This window comes from Oncorhynchus kisutch, linkage group LG22 (assembly GCF_002021735.2).
Source record: "Oncorhynchus kisutch isolate 150728-3 linkage group LG22, Okis_V2, whole genome shotgun sequence".
Taxonomy (NCBI): Eukaryota; Metazoa; Chordata; class Actinopteri; order Salmoniformes; family Salmonidae; genus Oncorhynchus; species Oncorhynchus kisutch.
In genome coordinates this window covers 11,668,195-11,687,417 of record NC_034195.2, presented here as the reverse complement: position 1 = coordinate 11,687,417, position 19,223 = coordinate 11,668,195, and the positions used below count along the sequence as shown (strand labels likewise).

Here is a 19,223-nt window from a genome sequence, read left to right as displayed (position 1 = left end):
ACAAGTGGCCAGCATAGGGTTCTTATTTTGCAGTTGTAGCCAGTCTCTAAATTGTCCACCCCTCCTTTTGTGGCATTGTAATCCATTATGATTTCTGGTTTTTGATGTTCCTGGCCACAGATTCTCCCATCCCTATGCAGCATACTCACGAGTACCATATTTTTCCCTTTCTTTGGCACATAGGACACTAGGGACGTGTCGGCCGTCAATATTTTTTGACTAAATATTGACCCAGCACTGGGTTGTTGAAATTACCCAAATTGGGTTATTTTTAACCCAGCATTTTTAGAGTAACAATAATTCATTTTGGAAAAATTAAAAATCTTTTAAGATGACAAAATATAAATCGTTTTCTGTATCCTAATTTAGTTTTCTGGTTGTTTCAGTGTCTGCATTCAATACGCTTTGAACGAAGGACTTCCACAGGGCCGTCTCCGAACTCAAAACGTTTTTGTTTTAATTACATTTCTTATCTTTTAAACTTCCATTGGTTAATATATTGCTCAGCTATCACTTTGCTCATGTAAATAATTATGTAGTTGTCCCTTTAAACATCCTAAGGTCATCCTCCCCATAGTGCAAATGTTGTTTTTATTAAACAATTCATTTGGGAAATATACAGTTGGCAATTTTCTTCATTTACCATGCAGATGATTTCAAGTTGTATTTTAGAATTGATTTGTATCTGTTATCTGACATTGAATATATGTTGTTAAGTATATTTACTACATTTAGTATGTTTTTTACTCTGAAGTATGTTCACTTAAAGTTATGTGATTTGGTTTATGTAGATATATTTCAATGTTGTTTAACACACAGTAACCAAAACCCTGATAGAATTTGCATATTCATACTGAGTTTGCAGCAACAGAATGTTTGCCACAAGTTCCCCAGAAGTTCACAAGTTGTCGCAAATTTACCTCATCAGTATGTCACAAAATTAATTTGCATGTGAAAATATGAGCTGGCCTCAAATTTGCAGGAAATTGGCCAAAGTTTTGCCACAACTGTTGTCCAGAAGCCTGTTTTTTTTTGGTAAGGGGGTGTAGTTCTGAAAACGCATTCAGCATGGATTTACAACAAATCACAAGAGCCTGTACAATCTAAATGAACCTAGCACCGTTATTGCTACAGTATGTCTAAACATTGTGCAAATAACTGGAGAAGACAACAGTAAAAATGTACTGTAGATTATAGGGGTTGGGTGTAGCAAGGTGGAAAGTACAGTAAGTAGTTAAAAGCAGCCTTTTATTGTCAAGCCATTGATATAAGGGTTACAAAGAGAGATGGTCACCAACTAACTATACAATGAAGAGACCGCAACAAAGATTTTCAGTAAGATCATTTATATACATATATGGCTTCAACCAACATTTGCAAAAATTGAAGTTGTTGCATTTTGTTGTTGTAAATATGGCGCAAATAGAATAGTGTCAGGCACTTGTTCCTCGAGGAGAGGTTCCGGGTTCCACAGTGGTGTAGATAGCTGGTCTGGGTTGTCGTTTAAAGATATGACTACTAATGTCTAATCGCCTGGGGCTGGATTTCTACTAAGCTAACACATGGAATTATTTTAAGATGGTCATATCAATGATCATTTAGCTATTTGATTTGGAAAGGCACACACATGTCTATACAAGTTCCCACAGTTGACCGTGCATGTCAGAACAAAAACCAAGCCATGACATTGAAGGAATTGTCTGTAGAGCTCCGAGACAGGATTGTGTCGAGGCACAGATCTGGGGAAGGGTACCAAAACATTTCTGCAGCATGGAAGGTCCCCAAGAACACAGTGGCCTCTATCATTCTTATATCGAAGAAGTTTGGAACCACAAAGACACTTCCAAGAGCTGGCCTCCCAGCCAAACTGAGCAATCGGGGGAGAAGGGCCTTGGTCAGGGAGGTGACCAAGAACCCGATGGTCATCTGACAGAACTGGAGAGTTCCTCTGTGGAGATGGGAGAACCTTCCAGAAGGACAACCATCTCTGCAGCACTCCACCAATCAGGCCTTAATGGTAGAGTGGCCAGACGTAAGCCACTTCTCAGTAAAAGGCACATGACAGCCCACTTGGAGTTTGCCAAGAGGCACCTAAAGGACTCTCAGACCATGAGAATCAAGATTATCTGGTCTGATGAAACCAAGATTGAACTCTTTGGCCTGAATGCCAAGCGGCACATCTGGAAGAAACATGGCACCATCCCTACTATGAAGAATGGTGGTGGCAGCATCATGCTGTGGGGATGTTTTTCAGTGGCAGGGACTGGGAGACTAGTAAAGATTGAGGGGAAAGATGAAAGGAGTAAAGTACAGAGAGATCCTTGATGAAAACCTGCTCCAGAGCGCTCAGGACTTCAGACTGGGGTGAAGGCTCACCTTCCAACAGGACAATGACCCTTAGTACACAGCCAAGATAACGTAGGAGTGGCTTCGGGACAAGTCTATGAATGTCCTTGAGTGGCCCAGCCAGGGCCGTGAATCCGATCCAACTTTTCTGGAGAGACCTGAAAATATTTCAGGTTTTTCTTTACAATAAATTAGCAGAAATTTCTAAAAACTCGTTTTTGCTTCATAGTTATAAGGTATTGTGTGTAGATTGATGAGGAAAAAAAACAATTGAATACATTTTTAAAAAACGCTGTAACGTAACAAAATGTGGCAAAAGTCGAGGGGTCTGAATACCTTCCGAACTGTATATACTCCCATACATTGTTTGTACCGGGCGAGTCTTGTGAGGCCAAAGCACTCGGACGCTAGACATTTTCGTGAGAATACCGATTTTCTAGATGTCTCCTGTTCTGACAAGCTCCGCATCTGCGGTGGAAGGTCGACATAGGCTGCATATCAATCCACTGTATCCCTCTATGCAAGAAAACACATCTCACCTTAGACAGAAAGATTTTGATGGGGATTTTTGTTTTATGGTAATTCGATTTCCGTGGGGGATTTCTAGGGGGGTGGTTGGATGTAATTTTTTTTTTAATACCAAGGCTAAATAATTCCAGACAGCATTTTCATGGCAGAATAAACATTTACCAATAACATTAACATGTAATGAACACTTACCAGAAACAACTTCAAGTCAGAGTCAACACCAACTAATCAACAGTGATTTTAAGGTCAGAATTAACATTGAACAATAACCATTGACTTCCATTGTCAAAATATGATACAAATCAAATCAACAGTTAATAATTCTACCTCGCTCCAAATCATAACTAACAAAACAGTAAATTGTATATATAACAAACAGCAACAGATACCTTACAATATATATTCTGAATATAGATCATCTGTAATGCATAAACAAATCGCATTGAATAATTATATTATACTTTTGTGGTATTTCCCACATACTGTATATCAAAATACATTTTGCTTTCTGTACATAAGTTAAGAAATGTAACCGGCTCAAACACTTTTTTACGTTTGAGGATAAGCATTTTTCTGTCAAATCTTTTTAATCAAAACAAATTCTATGAAACACTTGAGCACCTACAAAACTTTAGAAGTGCAACATTTGAAATGAAAATTGGTCCTACTTGTATTCATTCAACGTATCTTTTTATTTAACGAGGCAAGTCAAACTCGTATTTACAATGACAGCCTAGGAACAGTGGTTTAACTTCCTTGCTCTGGGGTAGACCACAGATTTTTTACCTTGTCAGCTCTGGGATTCGATCGGTTACTGGCCCAAGTGTCTAACCACTAGGCTACCTGCCGTGTATGTTGTTGATAAAGTCTATTTTAACATTTCTACTTTTAGTTATTGTTTTTTTATATATATACAAACAGCAGCTACGTAACAATGTATGTTATGAAATCAAAAAACAGCACTTAAATCAAAATCAAAATAGTAACAAAGTTTATATTTTATACAATACAATTTTCTCATGGATGATTATCTTAAAGCTGGCATTTACAAACGTGTTTGCATCACAAATTGCACCCTAATCCCTATGGAATTTAGCCCCAAAAAGTGCACTACAGTGCATTTGGAAAGTACTCCGACCCTTTGACTTTTCCAACATTTTGTTATGTTACAACCTTATTTTAAGATGGATTAACTCGTTTCCCCCCTCTCATCAATCTACACACAATATCCAAAAATGAAAAAGCAAAAACAGTAATAAAACAAAATAAATTAAAACAAAAAAAAGAACATAAAATATCACATTTACATAAGTATTCAGAACCTTTACCTTTGTTCTCTGGAACAGGTTTTCATCGAGAATTTCTCTGTACTTTGCACCGTTCATCTTTCCCTCGATCCTGACTAGTCTCCCAGTCCCTGCCGCTGAAAAACATCCCCACAGCATGATGCTGCCACAACCATGCTTCACCATAGGGATTGTGCCAGGTTTCCTCCAGACGTGACGCTTGGCATTCATGCTTCTCATGGTCAGAGTCCTTCAAGTGCCTTTCGGCAAACTCCAAGCGAGCTGTCATGTACCTTTTACTGAGGAGCGGCTGGCCACTCTACCATAAAATCCTGATTGTGGTGGAGGGCTGAAGAGATGGATGTCCTTCTGGAAGGTTCTCCCATCTCCACAGAGGAACTCTGAAGCTCTGTCAGAGTGACAACGGGGTCTTGGTCACCTCCCTGACCAAGGCCCTTCTACCCCTGATTGCTCAGTTTGGCCGGGGGGCCAGCTCTAGGAAGAGTCTTGGTGGTTCAAACTTCTTCTATTTCAGAATGATGGAGGCCACTGTGTTCTTCTTCAATGTTGCAGACATTTTTTGGTACCCTTCCCTAGATCACAATCCTGTCTCGGAGCTATAAGGACAATTCCTTTGACCTCATGGCATGGCTTTTGCTCTGATATGCACTGTCAACTGTTGGACCTTATATAGACAGGTATGTGCCTTTCCAAATCATGTCCAATCAATGGAATTTACCCCAGGTGGACTCCAATCAAGTTGTAGAAACACCTCAAGGATGATCAATGGAAACAGGATGCACCTGAGCTCAATTTCGAGTCTCATAGCAAAGGGTCTAAATACTTATTATTAGGTATTTATGTTGTATTTCTAATAAATGTGCAAAAATGTCTAAAAACCTGTTTTCGCTTTGTCATTATTGGGTATTGTGTGTAGATTGATGAGTAAAAAAAGGATTTTATACACTTTAGAATAAGGCTGTAACGTAACAAAATGTGGAAAAAGGGGAAGGCTTTGAATACTTTCCAAATGCACTGTATATAGGAACTAGGGTACTATTTGGGACGGAGTCACTTACGATAAGATCTCTGTAGATACTGCATACCCTGCATTACCCTATCTTAAATTTTTCATTCATTTTAAACATTCAACATATTAATGTATTATTATTTACAGTATATGCTGAAAGTTAGTAATGGCTATTATTTTGAAATAAGCAAAAAAACATGGAAACAGAAATTGAAAGAATAAATATATAACTCGGTACACACATGGCTGGTAAGGTTTGTGAACAGTCTATTCTAGCATCAACAACTTATCCATACTGTAAATGAAGAAAACAGTTACGTATCATATTTTCCATACACAATCCCTACGCACTGTGACAGAAAAAGGAAATGCAAAAATAAATAAAAAAATCCCTTCAAGATGTTGAGAGGTAAAAAGTCGAGGTATGAGTGTGTGGGTGTGCAATAACTCATCTTGCAGGCCTGATATCGCTCCCGGGCCTGGAATTTGAGACTGCTGATTCATGTCCCAAAAGGCACCTATAGGGTACCATTTGGAATGCAGAGTTAGACTCTAACAGGTTACTCTGGGAATTACTATACATGACAATGCTATGTCCACTAACAAATAACATCCAAGCCTTCACTTTCCCAAACTTAGATTCTAAATCAGGGATGGGCAATTTTGATGGGGGTGGGGTCAAGAAAAACTTATAATGAGAGGCCGCAGTGGCTGCGTCTGCGTACCCACATCCGTTCCCACACATGCAGTCAGAGCTGGCCCTTGCCTTTTTGGGGCCCTAAGCTTCATTTAGTTGAAATTCTACACATTTTGCCATGGGGGGAGAGAAATGTTTGTAGTTTTTAATATGATCTCTGAGGGAGAGTGACTAACAAAATCAATGGGGGTTCCCCAGTCAGGAATTCAACCATGATTACTACAAGTTTAGATAGCTGGAGACTAGACTTTAAAAAAAAAGAAGCTTTTTGGGTGACTGTCACTAGCTAGGTTTCCATCCAATTGACGACTGATTTTCATGCAAATATTCAAAAAATCTGCATAAAAAAACTATATGTGCATTATCAGACGTTTCCATCATTTACTTATTGTGGATAAAAGGCTGTGCATGAGGACTTTGTACAGAATAAAAAATACAAGTTAAATTCATTTCCATCTCAATTTTAAATCTACTGATGGTGTTCTCACAAAACAAATTGTGTTATATAGCCAAAAGCTTGCAGATACAGTGCGGGTATAGCCTACAGGATGAGATTATTATGCACAAAAGAAAGAGATTACCAAACGGCAGCCAAGAATCATTGATCATGTCTCCAGAATAAGACCCCCAATATTTATTGGAAACTAACATCAAACTCATCACCTTGCACTTTCACCACCCTGTGAAGTTCATTATAACTTATTTCATATGTAGCCTAATAAACAACGAGTCTTAATGGGAGGACCGCACAACATCTCAGGAAAATAATGTTCTAAATGAATAGGAACAGAATATTAACAACTATTTTCAGCAAAATGTGAGACTATATACAGGTAACTGCCAAAATAAATCACCTGGACCGTGCTCCCACCCATCCAGGACATCTACTTGCCTGGGGAAGGCCTGCAGCATCGTCAAGGACCCCACACACCCTAGCCACGAGCTGTTCACCTCCTTACCATTGGGCAGACAGTATTGCATCATGAGGTCTGACTCCAACAGGCTCAGAGACAGTTTCTAGTCTACAAGCCATCAGATTGCTGAACACTTGAACTGGACTGACCACCTGCAATGACTCTCCGCACCTCAGCACACATGCACTCACTCACCCACACAGACAGACATGGGCACACGCACGCACACACACCAACAAACACACACACACACACTCACACACACATATCACAACTGCTGCTACCAGCCTCTAATTATTATTGATAAATACAGCACAATTTAAACACTTGCCCCCCAATCCCCCATTCTCCAAAACGTGTAAATATTGGACTATAAATGTATTATACTTATGCTAAAATGTTAATTTATTCTACTGAGCAATTTACTTTATGTACATATTGTTATTTTTGTTCCATTGTCGAGAAGGAACATACGACTTATACAACTTAAATAAAGGAAACATAAAGTTTCTCAATAGGTTGTCGGGCCACCACAAGCCAGAACACCTTCAATGAGCCTTGGCATAGATTCTACAAGTGTCTGGAACTTTATTGGAGGGATACGACACCATTCTACCATGAGAAATTCCATCATTTGGTGTTTTGTTGATGGTGCTGGAAAACGCTGTCTCTGGTGCCGCTCCAGGATTTCCCATAAGTGTTCAATTCAGTTGAGATCTGGTGACTGAGACGGCCATGGCAGATGGTTTCCATTGTTTTCATGCTCATCAAACCATTCAGTGACCACTCGTGCCCTGTGGATGGGGCATTGTCATCCTATGGTGGCATAGCCATGGTAGTCAAAATAATGTTCCTCGTAGGATGTTGTTAATTGGAGGATAGGATAGGATGTTAATTGCTTAATTAACTGAGGAAACACAACTGTATGGAAGCACCTGCTTTCAATTGACTTTGTGTGTTATTATTTTGGCAGTTACCTGTAGAATAAGTACACTGACTCCAAAACATCAGGTTAGTTGGGTAACACGTTGTGGTCCGTGATAAACAGGGAAGCAAAGATGCAGGGCTCATATGGAAGAAAATAGCTCAAATCCTGTGTTCTGTGAGTTAAACTAGGTTCCATTATCAGCCTTCCAAATGACCACTAAAGCATACAGCGCCCTCACACCCACAGGCAGGGAGGGAGAGACAGAGAGAGGGCGAGAGAGAGAAGGAAGGAGTAGAGATCAAGTGTAAGAGAATATTAAGGCATAAAGAGAGGTGAGTAAAATCAAATTCAGGAGAGTGGGAGGGAGATATTTTGGAAGAGGGAGAGAGAACAAGTGGTGTATTGGGAAGTGAGCTGATTTGAGAAAGGCCAGGAAGGGAGAGTTTGATTGTCAAATACATTAGATGATGAGAGAAAAGTAGATGGAATTAGGAATAGTAACTGTAGGGGTGACTTGAAGAGGGAGAGAATGGAAGACCGATGAAAGGTTCAGGTGAGAATAGCCTAAAATGTTGGATAAGTAACCCCTTGCTACACCTCTCGGATTTGTCCTGTCACTGAAATACACTGAATCTATTATCACTGAACTAGTCTGATATGTACTATCACTGATATATAAATCACTGTGATTATGGCTATTCCTATGCTGGACTGGTTCCTGGGTACAAGGTTCAACATAGAACATCGGCAGTTTGAAAGGCTTTTTAATGCATAGACTGAGAGAAACTAAGACATTTCTGGTTTTAGGGAAATATGAAAAAATGTAAGAATATTTGTATCACAAATATACACACAGCATATAGCATATACTGTGCATTTGGAAAGTATTCAGACCCCTTGACTTTTACAGCCTTATTCTAAAATTCATTAAATACATTTCTTTTGTCATCAATCTACACACAATACCCCATGACGACATCACAATATCCCATAATGACAAAGCGAAAAGTTTTTTAAATATATATTTTTAGCAAATGTATTAAAAATAAACAACATAAATACCTTATTTACATTAGTATTCAGACCCTTTGCTATGAAACTCTGAAGAAGTTTGGAACCACTAAGGCTCTTCCTAGAGCTGGCCGCCCGGCCAAACTAAGCAATCAGGGGAGAAGGGCCTTGAGCTGGAGAGTTCCTCTGTGGAGATGGGATAACCTTCCAGAAGGTAAACCATCTCTACAGCACTCCACCGATCAGGCCTTTATGAAACAGTAGCCAGACGGAAGCCACTCCTCAGTAAAAGGCACAAGGACAGCCACTTGGAGTTTGCCAAGAGACACCTAAAGAACTCTCAGACCATGAGAACCAAGATCTTCTGGTCTGATGAAACCAAGATTGAACTCTTTGGCCTGAATGCCAAGAGTCACGTCTGGAGGAACGTGGGACCATCCTTACGGTGAAGCATGGTGGTGGCAGCATCATGCTGTGAGGATGTTTTTCAGTGGCAGGGACTTGGAGACTAGTCAGGATCGAGGCATAGATGAACTGAGCAATGTACAGAGAGATAATTGATGAAAACCTGCTCCAAGGTTGACCTTCCAACAGGACAACGACCCAAAGCACAGCCAAGACAATGCAGGAGTGGCTTTGGGACAAGTCTCTGAATGTCCTTAAATTGCCCAGCCAGAACCCGGACTTAAATGTGATTGAACATCTCTGGAGAGACCTGAAAATAGCTGTGCAGCGATGCTCCCCATCCAACCTGACAGAGCTTGAGAGGATCTGCAGAGAAGAATGGGAGAAACTCCCCAACTACAGGTGTGCCAAGTCTCTAAATGTCCTTGAGTGGCCCAACCAGAGTCCGGACTTGAACCTAATCAAACATCTCTGGAGATGCTCCCCATCCCACCTGACAGAGCTAGAGAGAATCTGCAGAGAAGAATGGGAGAAACTCCTCAACTACAGGTGTGCCAAGCTTGTAGTTGTAATGTGTGTCCTGGGAGTCGGAAAAGCAAGTTCAGGGAGTGAATCATTTAATAAATAAATGAAAACATAATACAAAACACGAAACACGAACTACGCAGACATGAAACTGGAACAGAAACAATAACACCTGGGGAAGGAACCAAAGGGAGTGACATATATAGGGAAGGTAATCAGGGAAGTGATGGAGTCCAGGTGAGTCTGATAATGCGCAGGTGCGCGTAACGATGGTGACAGGTGTGCGCCATAATGAGCAGCCTGGTGACCTAGAGGCCGGAGAGTGAGCACACTTGACAGTAGTGTCATACCCAAGAAGACTCAAGGCTGTAATCGCTGCTAATGGTGCTTCAACAAAGTACTGAGTAAAGGGTCGGAAAACTTCTGTAAATGTGACATTTCAGCGGGGGGAAAAAAACGATTGAATCAATTTTAGAAAGAACCCGGACTTAACGTAGGCTGTAACGTAACATAATGTGGAAAAAGTTGAGCGGTCTGAATACTTTCCCGAATGCACTGTATGTTTGAAGTATAGTAGCATATTTACATCGATAATATCTTACTCAGACATAATATGTCAAACTTTTTGGGACAACCTTATAGAGAAGCACCTTGAAGGGTGGGACAGACCCCACTTGAATGTGAAACAGAACCGACTCCATTCCAGTTGTTTTTGAAGAGCTAAAGCCAAACTAAAAAAAGATAAATACACACTCGCAAAAACATAATGTGAGATCCCCAAAAAATTAAATGACATACTAAACACAAAACATTTTTCACAATAAAACATTGCTTTAAGAGTCTCCAGCTTCTTCCAAGTACTGTTGAAGTGAATGGTATTGTGCTGCTATATTTACAAGGCCAACTTCAGACCAGCCTTTCCCTCACAGTCTCAGCCAGCGCAGTCCCTCCGTACCCCTTGATCTTTGCAAATCTAAAGGGTCTAGATATGTGAACACAGTTTAGTGATGGAGCTTCCACCTGATTTCTTCCACCTTACATATCTGCAATGGATAGTGACAGAATTGGGACGGGCTGATGATAGTCCTCTGGAGAGGGGCAATGGTTTCTTTACACTCTTCCATTCTCTTAATGAAGGCCAGTGGAGAATGTTGAAAAATCTGAAAAATCAAAACTGTAAAACCATCAATAACTGCATAATGAATCTATTAAAGGATTTGCAAAACATTTACCATTGAGACACAATTTAATAGTAAATATATGATATTATATTTACACTGTTGTATTATATTGCATCTCTATACACTAACCTGTCTGCTCTGAGTCGGAGAGGTGTGTGTGTGTCTTAGCCAGACACCCAGCTGTGTGTGGTGGTCTTCACCCCAACCCCCTGACTAAACCCCTGGGTGGTCACCATGGGGTCAAAGTTGAAGTCCAACGAGTCTCCGTCCATCAGCGTGTCATGAAGAACAGACTCCATGTCACACTCAAACCTCTCGATGGACATGTCGTCTAGATCACTAGGCAGCCTCTCCTGATGATGATGATGATGATGGTGGTGGTGGTGGTGGGACTGGGGATGAGCAGAGCTGGGACCTGGACCTGGTCTCCCATAACCATTAGCACTGCTGCTGTAGCTGGGTGGAGGAGCTCCGTTGTGGTGGTGACTGTGGTTGTGATGGCCTGAGACTGGGTGACCACCACCACTGTGGGGCCGCTGCTGTAGCTGGTGGATGTGTGTCCTGAGGCTGGCTACACGGGCAGGGCCCCCAGCGTGGTTGAGGCTGGTCAGGGGAATCAGGCCACAGCCGTTCATGGAGGGCCCAGATGGGGGAGGGCACTGGCCCTGGCTGTGGAAAGGCTGCATATGTGGGTGAGGGTGTGGATTTTGAGTGTGGGACTGAGGGTGTCGTGTGTGTTGCTGAGGAGGGGGACTCATCATCTTCACCCCTCCGTGCCCATCCACCTGTCCCACCTGCCCCTGGCTGCTGTAGTTGGGCAGCATCCGCCCTCCTCCTCCTCGCCCTCTCCCTGACTGGGACACTACTGTCTCCATGTTGGGCATGGCCTCCCCACCACCCCCACCACGGGGGTCAGCTACTTCAGAGGTCAGCAGCTCCTTAAGGAGCCCAGCAGGGCAGTTGTAATGGCTCCGGAAGTGTGCAAAGGACCCTGGAGGCTTGCTCTCTGGCAGCGTCTGCATGGGGATGGGGGAGAGATGTGGACTGTTCATGCCTGGCCCAGCCTGGCCATAGAGGCACTTCCTGTATTCCTGCTGTTGGGGTTGGGGGTTCATGGAGGGGGAGCTATAGGGGCTGTTCTGAAGCATGGAGGAGGGGGAGGACCGTGAGGAGTCGGGCCCAGACCCAGGCCCGCCACATACCACCAGCTGGCCTTGATTCTTGGGGGACAGCAGGTTGAGGTTGTCAAGGAGACTCTCCATGACATTCTCTGTTCCATGGTGACCATGATGATGACCCCCCATGGAGCCGGCCAGGCCCACTTCTGATAGGCTGGGCAGGGTGGCCATGGAGGTAATCTTAGGCCCCATCCCTCCAGGGTAGCCCATATGGATGTCGGCCTCTGATAGGTCGATGTCCTGTTCCAGAAAGGGAGAGCGACGGCCAGAGAGGGTGGAGGCGTCGGAGGAGGCACGCGTCCGGAAGGTAGTCCAGGCCTCGAAGTCATCATTGCTGTGGCTGTGGGAGTTGGGGCTGCCGAGCCACTTGGAGTACTGGGAGCCTCCCGGGCTGTCTGCACCCCCAACTACCCCGTCCTGGAGAGCCCCCTGGGGAGACAGGAGAGGGACAGAGGTGAGCTCAGGTAGACAAAGGTACACAGGTGGACAGGCCACTGACACAAAGCTGACAGACGTGCAGAACAACTCTGCACAGTAGGTAAAATTAGAGATTGTTATAGTTTCAGCACTTTGTGGCACCTCATATTAACCTATAATGGCCTAAGTGATGAGCCCCAATCTATTCACTTTCCCATATTGACAAACAAACACTGTAGAGGTGCTGAAATACAGCTGATGATAGAAAGTGTATGTACTGTTCTGCTCCTTCCTACCTTCTTCTTGGCAGCCCGTCCTCTGCTCTTGGTGAACTTGCTGTTGTTGTCCATGGAGGCAGCTCTACGTCGGGGGGACTTCCCGCTCTTCCCTCCCTCGGGGTTCAGCATCCACCACGAGCTCTTCCCTGTCCCCTCGTTCTGCACACGAACAAAACGACTGTGGAGGGACAGGTTGTGGCGGATGGAATTCTGGAGGGGAGGAGAGAGTTTGGATTTAACATTATAATAGACATTGCTAATAACACCATTCAGGCTTTAGTTGTCTTCAACATTTCAGGATACAATCTATACTCAAATAAAGTCTGTCCTCTGATTTCCGATGATGGTGTAACTTTGTCTTCCTCCCCAGTATTCTTCCATTAAATAATCCATATCTAACCTGACCTAATGTCCCTACGAAACACTACATGGTGTGACATGTCAGTGTGTATTTGAGGAGACAATTCCAACTACTTGTAGATCAAGTGTTGCCTCGTTACACCACATGACACACATACGTACACACGCACACACACACGTGCACACACACAAGGGCTGCCACAGTCCCAGCCACTCAATATGAGCTACATAGGTATGGCATGGCCTATTGGGCTTGAAAGGGAAAACTAATTTGCCAGTTTTTCATACGAGAAGGAGGTGGGAGTGAAATCAAATAAACAGGCCAGACGGACAGTGCCCTGCTACATGTATATACACAAGTCCTTCCTAATGATGTTTTGTCTACGCTACATGTATATACACACGTCCTTCCTAATGATGCTTTGTCTACGCTACATGTATATACACACACGTCCTTCCTAATGATGTTTTGTCTACGCTACATGTATATACACACATCCTTCCTAATGATGTTTTGTCTACGCTACATGTATATACACACGTCCTTCCTAATGATGTTTTGTCTACGCTACATGTATATACACACGTCCTTCCTAATGATGCTTTGTCTACGCTACATGTATATACACACACGTCCTTCCTAATGATGTTTTGTCTACGCTACATGTATATACACACGTCCTTCCTAATGATGTTTTGTCTACGCTACATGTATATACACACACGTCCTTCCTAATGATGCTTTGTCTACGCTACATGTATATACACACGTCCTTCCTAATGATGCTTTGTCTACGCTACATGTATATACACACACGTCCTTCCTAATGATGTTTTGTCTACGCTACATGTGTATACACACGTCCTTCCTAATGATGTTTTGTCTACGCTACATGTATATACACACATCCTTCCTAATGATGTTTTGTCTACGCTACATGTATATACACACATCCTTCCTAATGATGTTTTGTCTACGCTACATGTATATACACACGTCCTTCCTAATGATGCTTTGTCTACGCTACATGTATATACACACACGCCCTTCCTAATGATGTTTTGTCTACGCTACATGTATACACACACATCCTTCCTAATGATGTTTTGTCTACGCTACATGTATATACACACATCCTTCCTAATGATGTTTTGTCTATGCTACATGTATATACACACGTCCTTCCTAATGATGTTTTGTCTACGCTACATGTATATACACACATCCTTCCTAATGATGCTTTGTCTACGCTACATGTATATACACACGTCCTTCCTAATGATGCTATGCCTACGCTACATGTATATACACACGTCCTTCCTAATGATGCATTGTCTACGCTACATGTATATACACACACGTCCTTCCTAATGATGTTTTGTCTACGCTACATGTATATACACACGTCCTTCCTAATGATGTTTTGTCTACGCTACATGTATATACACACATCCTTCCTAATGATGTTTTGTCTACGCTACATGTATATACACACATCCTTCCTAATGATGTTATGTCTACGCTACATGTATATACACACGTCCTTCCTAATGATGTTTTGTCTACGCTACATGTATATACACACGTCCTTCCTAATGATGCTTTGTCTACACTACAAGTATATACACACATCCTTCCTAATGATGTTTTGTCTACGCTACATGTATATACACACGTCCTTCCTAATGATGTTTTGTCTACGCTACATGTATATACACACGTCCTTCCTAATGATGTTTTGTCTACGCTACATGTATATACACACACGTCCTTCCTAATGATGTTTTGTCTACGCTACATGTATATACACACATCCTTCCTAATGATGCTTTGTCTACGCTACATGTATATACACACGTCCTTCCTAATGATGCTTTGTCTACGCTACATGTATATACACACGTCCTTCCTAATGATGCTTTGTCTACGCTACATGTATATACACACATCCTTCCTAATGATGTTTTGTCTACGCTACATGTATACACACACATCCTTCCTAATGATGTTTTGTCTACGCTACATGTATATACACACATCCTTCCTAATGATGTTTTGTCTATGCTACATGTATATACACACGTCCTTCCTAATGATGTTTTGTCTACGCTACATGTATATACACACGTCCTTCCTAATGATGTTTTGTCTACGCTACAAGTATATACACACGTCCTTCCTAATGATGTTTTGTCTACGCTACATGTATATACACACATCCTTCCTAATGATGCTTTGTCTACGCTACATGTATATACACACGTCCTTCCTAATGATGCTTTGTCTACGCTACATGTATATACACACGTCCTTCCTAATGATGCTTTGTCTACGCTACATGTATATACACACGTCCTTCCTAATGATGCTTTGTCTACGCTACATGTATATACACACATCCTTCCTAATGATGTTTTGTCTACGCTACATGTATACACACACATCCTTCCTAATGATGTTTTGTCTACGCTACATGTATATACACACGTCCTTCCTAATGATGCTTTGTCTACGCTACATGTATATACACACACGTCCTTCCTAATGATGTTTTGTCTACGCTACATGTATATACACACATCCTTCCTAATGATGTTTTGTCTACGCTACATGTATATACACACGTCCTTCCTAATGATGTTTTGTCTACGCTACATGTATATACACACGTCCTTCCTAATGATGCTTTGTCTACGCTACATGTATATACACACACGTCCTTCCTAATGATGTTTTGTCTACGCTACATGTATATACACACGTCCTTCCTAATGATGTTTTGTCTACGCTACATGTATATACACACACGTCCTTCCTAATGATGCTTTGTCTACGCTACATGTATATACACACGTCCTTCCTAATGATGCTTTGTCTACGCTACATGTATATACACACACGTCCTTCCTAATGATGTTTTGTCTACGCTACATGTGTATACACACGTCCTTCCTAATGATGTTTTGTCTACGCTACATGTATATACACACATCCTTCCTAATGATGTTTTGTCTACGCTACATGTATATACACACATCCTTCCTAATGATGTTTTGTCTACGCTACATGTATATACACACGTCCTTCCTAATGATGCTTTGTCTACGCTACATGTATATACACACACGCCCTTCCTAATGATGTTTTGTCTACGCTACATGTATACACACACATCCTTCCTAATGATGTTTTGTCTACGCTACATGTATATACACACATCCTTCCTAATGATGTTTTGTCTATGCTACATGTATATACACACGTCCTTCCTAATGATGTTTTGTCTACGCTACATGTATATACACACATCCTTCCTAATGATGCTTTGTCTACGCTACATGTATATACACACGTCCTTCCTAATGATGCTATGCCTACGCTACATGTATATACACACGTCCTTCCTAATGATGCATTGTCTACGCTACATGTATATACACACACGTCCTTCCTAATGATGTTTTGTCTACGCTACATGTATATACACACGTCCTTCCTAATGATGTTTTGTCTACGCTACATGTATATACACACATCCTTCCTAATGATGTTTTGTCTACGCTACATGTATATACACACATCCTTCCTAATGATGTTATGTCTACGCTACATGTATATACACACGTCCTTCCTAATGATGTTTTGTCTACGCTACATGTATATACACACGTCCTTCCTAATGATGCTTTGTCTACACTACAAGTATATACACACATCCTTCCTAATGATGTTTTGTCTACGCTACATGTATATACACACGTCCTTCCTAATGATGTTTTGTCTACGCTACATGTATATACACACGTCCTTCCTAATGATGTTTTGTCTACGCTACATGTATATACACACACGTCCTTCCTAATGATGTTTTGTCTACGCTACATGTATATACACACATCCTTCCTAATGATGCTTTGTCTACGCTACATGTATATACACACGTCCTTCCTAATGATGCTTTGTCTACGCTACATGTATATACACACGTCCTTCCTAATGATGCTTTGTCTACGCTACATGTATATACACACATCCTTCCTAATGATGTTTTGTCTACGCTACATGTATACACACACATCCTTCCTAATGATGTTTTGTCTACGCTACATGTATATACACACATCCTTCCTAATGATGTTTTGTCTATGCTACATGTATATACACACGTCCTTCCTAATGATGTTTTGTCTACGCTACATGTATATACACACGTCCTTCCTAATGATGTTTTGTCTACGCTACAAGTATATACACACGTCCTTCCTAATGATGTTTTGTCTACGCTACATGTATATACACACATCCTTCCTAATGATGCTTTGTCTACGCTACATGTATATACACACGTCCTTCCTAATGATGCTTTGTCTACGCTACATGTATATACACACGTCCTTCCTAATGATGCTTTGTCTACGCTACATGTATATACACACGTCCTTCCTAATGATGCTTTGTCTACGCTACATGTATATACACACATCCTTCCTAATGATGTTTTGTCTACGCTACATGTATACACACACATCCTTCCTAATGATGTTTTGTCTACGCTACATGTATATACACACATCCTTCCTAATGATGTTTTGTCTACGCTACATGTATATACACACATCCTTCCTAATGATGCTTTGTCTACGCTACATGTATATACACACATCCTTCCTAATGATGTTTTGTCTACGCTACATGTATATACACACATCCTTCCTAATGATGCTTTGTCTACGCTACATGTATATACACACATCCTTCCTAATGATGTTTTGTCTACGCTACATGTATATATACACACATCCTTCCTAATGATGTTTTGTCTACGCTACATGTATATACACACATCCTTCCTAATGATGTTTTGTCTACGCTACATGTATATACACACATCCTTCCTAATGATGTTTTGTCTACGCTACATGTATATACACACATCCTTCCTAATGATGCTTTGTCTACGCTACATGTATATACACACATCCTTCCTAATGATGCTTTGTCTACGCTACATGTATATACACACATCCTTCCTAATGATGCTTTGTCTACGCTACATGTATATACACACGTCCTTCCTAATGATGTTTTGTCTACGCTACATGTATATACACACATCCTTCCTAATGATGTTTTGTCTACGCTACATGTATATACACACGTCCTTCCTAATGATGTTTTGTCTACGCTACATGTATATACACACATCCTTCCTAATGATGTTTTGTCTACGCTACATGTATATACACACGTCCTTCCTAATGATGTTTTGTCTACGCTACATGTATACACACACATCCTTCCTAATGATGTTTTGTCTACGCTACATGTATATACACACATCCTTCCTAATGATGTTTTGTCTACGCTACATGTATATACACACGTCCTTCCTAATGATGTTTTGTCTACGCTACATGTATACACACACATCCTTCCTAATGATGTTTTGTCTACGCTACATGTATATACACACATCCTTCCTAATGATGTTTTGTCTACGCTACATGTATATACACACGTCCTTCCTAATGATGTTTTGTCTACGCTACATGTATACACACACATCCTTCGATTTACATGATATGTATGATATGAAATAAAGTGTAAAGTGTTTAATTAAGTATAGTGGATTTTTTGGTCATTGAACAGTCACTGTTTCTGTTTTATTTGGTTGTCACTCACTCTCACATTGTCTGATGATATCGCACAGATTTGCAGCTGCAGTTGACGTCCTTGATCATTGCTGTGGTTGTAACAATCCCTGTATGGCTGACCTAGGATGCAACGCCGGTCCACAACAACACTGCATACCCACAAAGCAGCGTCTATTATCATACCAAAACCTTGATCTTGGTTGGGCTAGGATGACAGTACCTTAGGTCTCAGGACGGGTGACGTCACCACACCATGGCTACTAGGGCATTCTCACTTTGTCTTTCCTTGAGTATTTGCATCCTATCTCCTCAACTGTATTGTATTGCAACTGTATTGGAGGAGAAGGTACAAAGTCCCTCCCCTCTGACCTACTTCTCCAATGGTTTTTAGAAGGAGACTAGGAGAGGAATCGAGTAATGATGAATTGAGAAAGAGCCTAGCACTCACCTGTCAACTAGCTCACATGTGATACACACTCACCTC

At 41.4% G+C, this 19,223-nt stretch overlaps 1 protein-coding gene across 2 annotated transcripts in view; it reads right to left on the bottom strand.

Moving 5' to 3' along the window:
* Positions 1-10,142: 10,142 nt before the first annotated feature.
* The window catches only part of LOC109866862 (forkhead box protein O1-A-like), a 78,132-nt gene continuing 69,051 nt past the window's right edge, over positions 10,143-19,223 (bottom strand). The window contains exons 2-4 of one of the 2 annotated variants that reach the window (XM_020455741.2): positions 12,743-12,934; positions 10,981-12,458; positions 10,143-10,844 (exon numbers count right to left, since the gene is read on the bottom strand). In XM_020455741.2, the coding sequence (XP_020311330.1) occupies positions 11,016-12,458; positions 12,743-12,934 (1,635 nt within the window). In that variant the 3' untranslated portion in view covers positions 10,143-10,844; positions 10,981-11,015. The remainder of the gene's footprint in view (positions 10,845-10,980; positions 12,459-12,742; positions 12,935-19,223) is intronic. The other variant, XM_020455740.2, reaches the window with a different exon arrangement.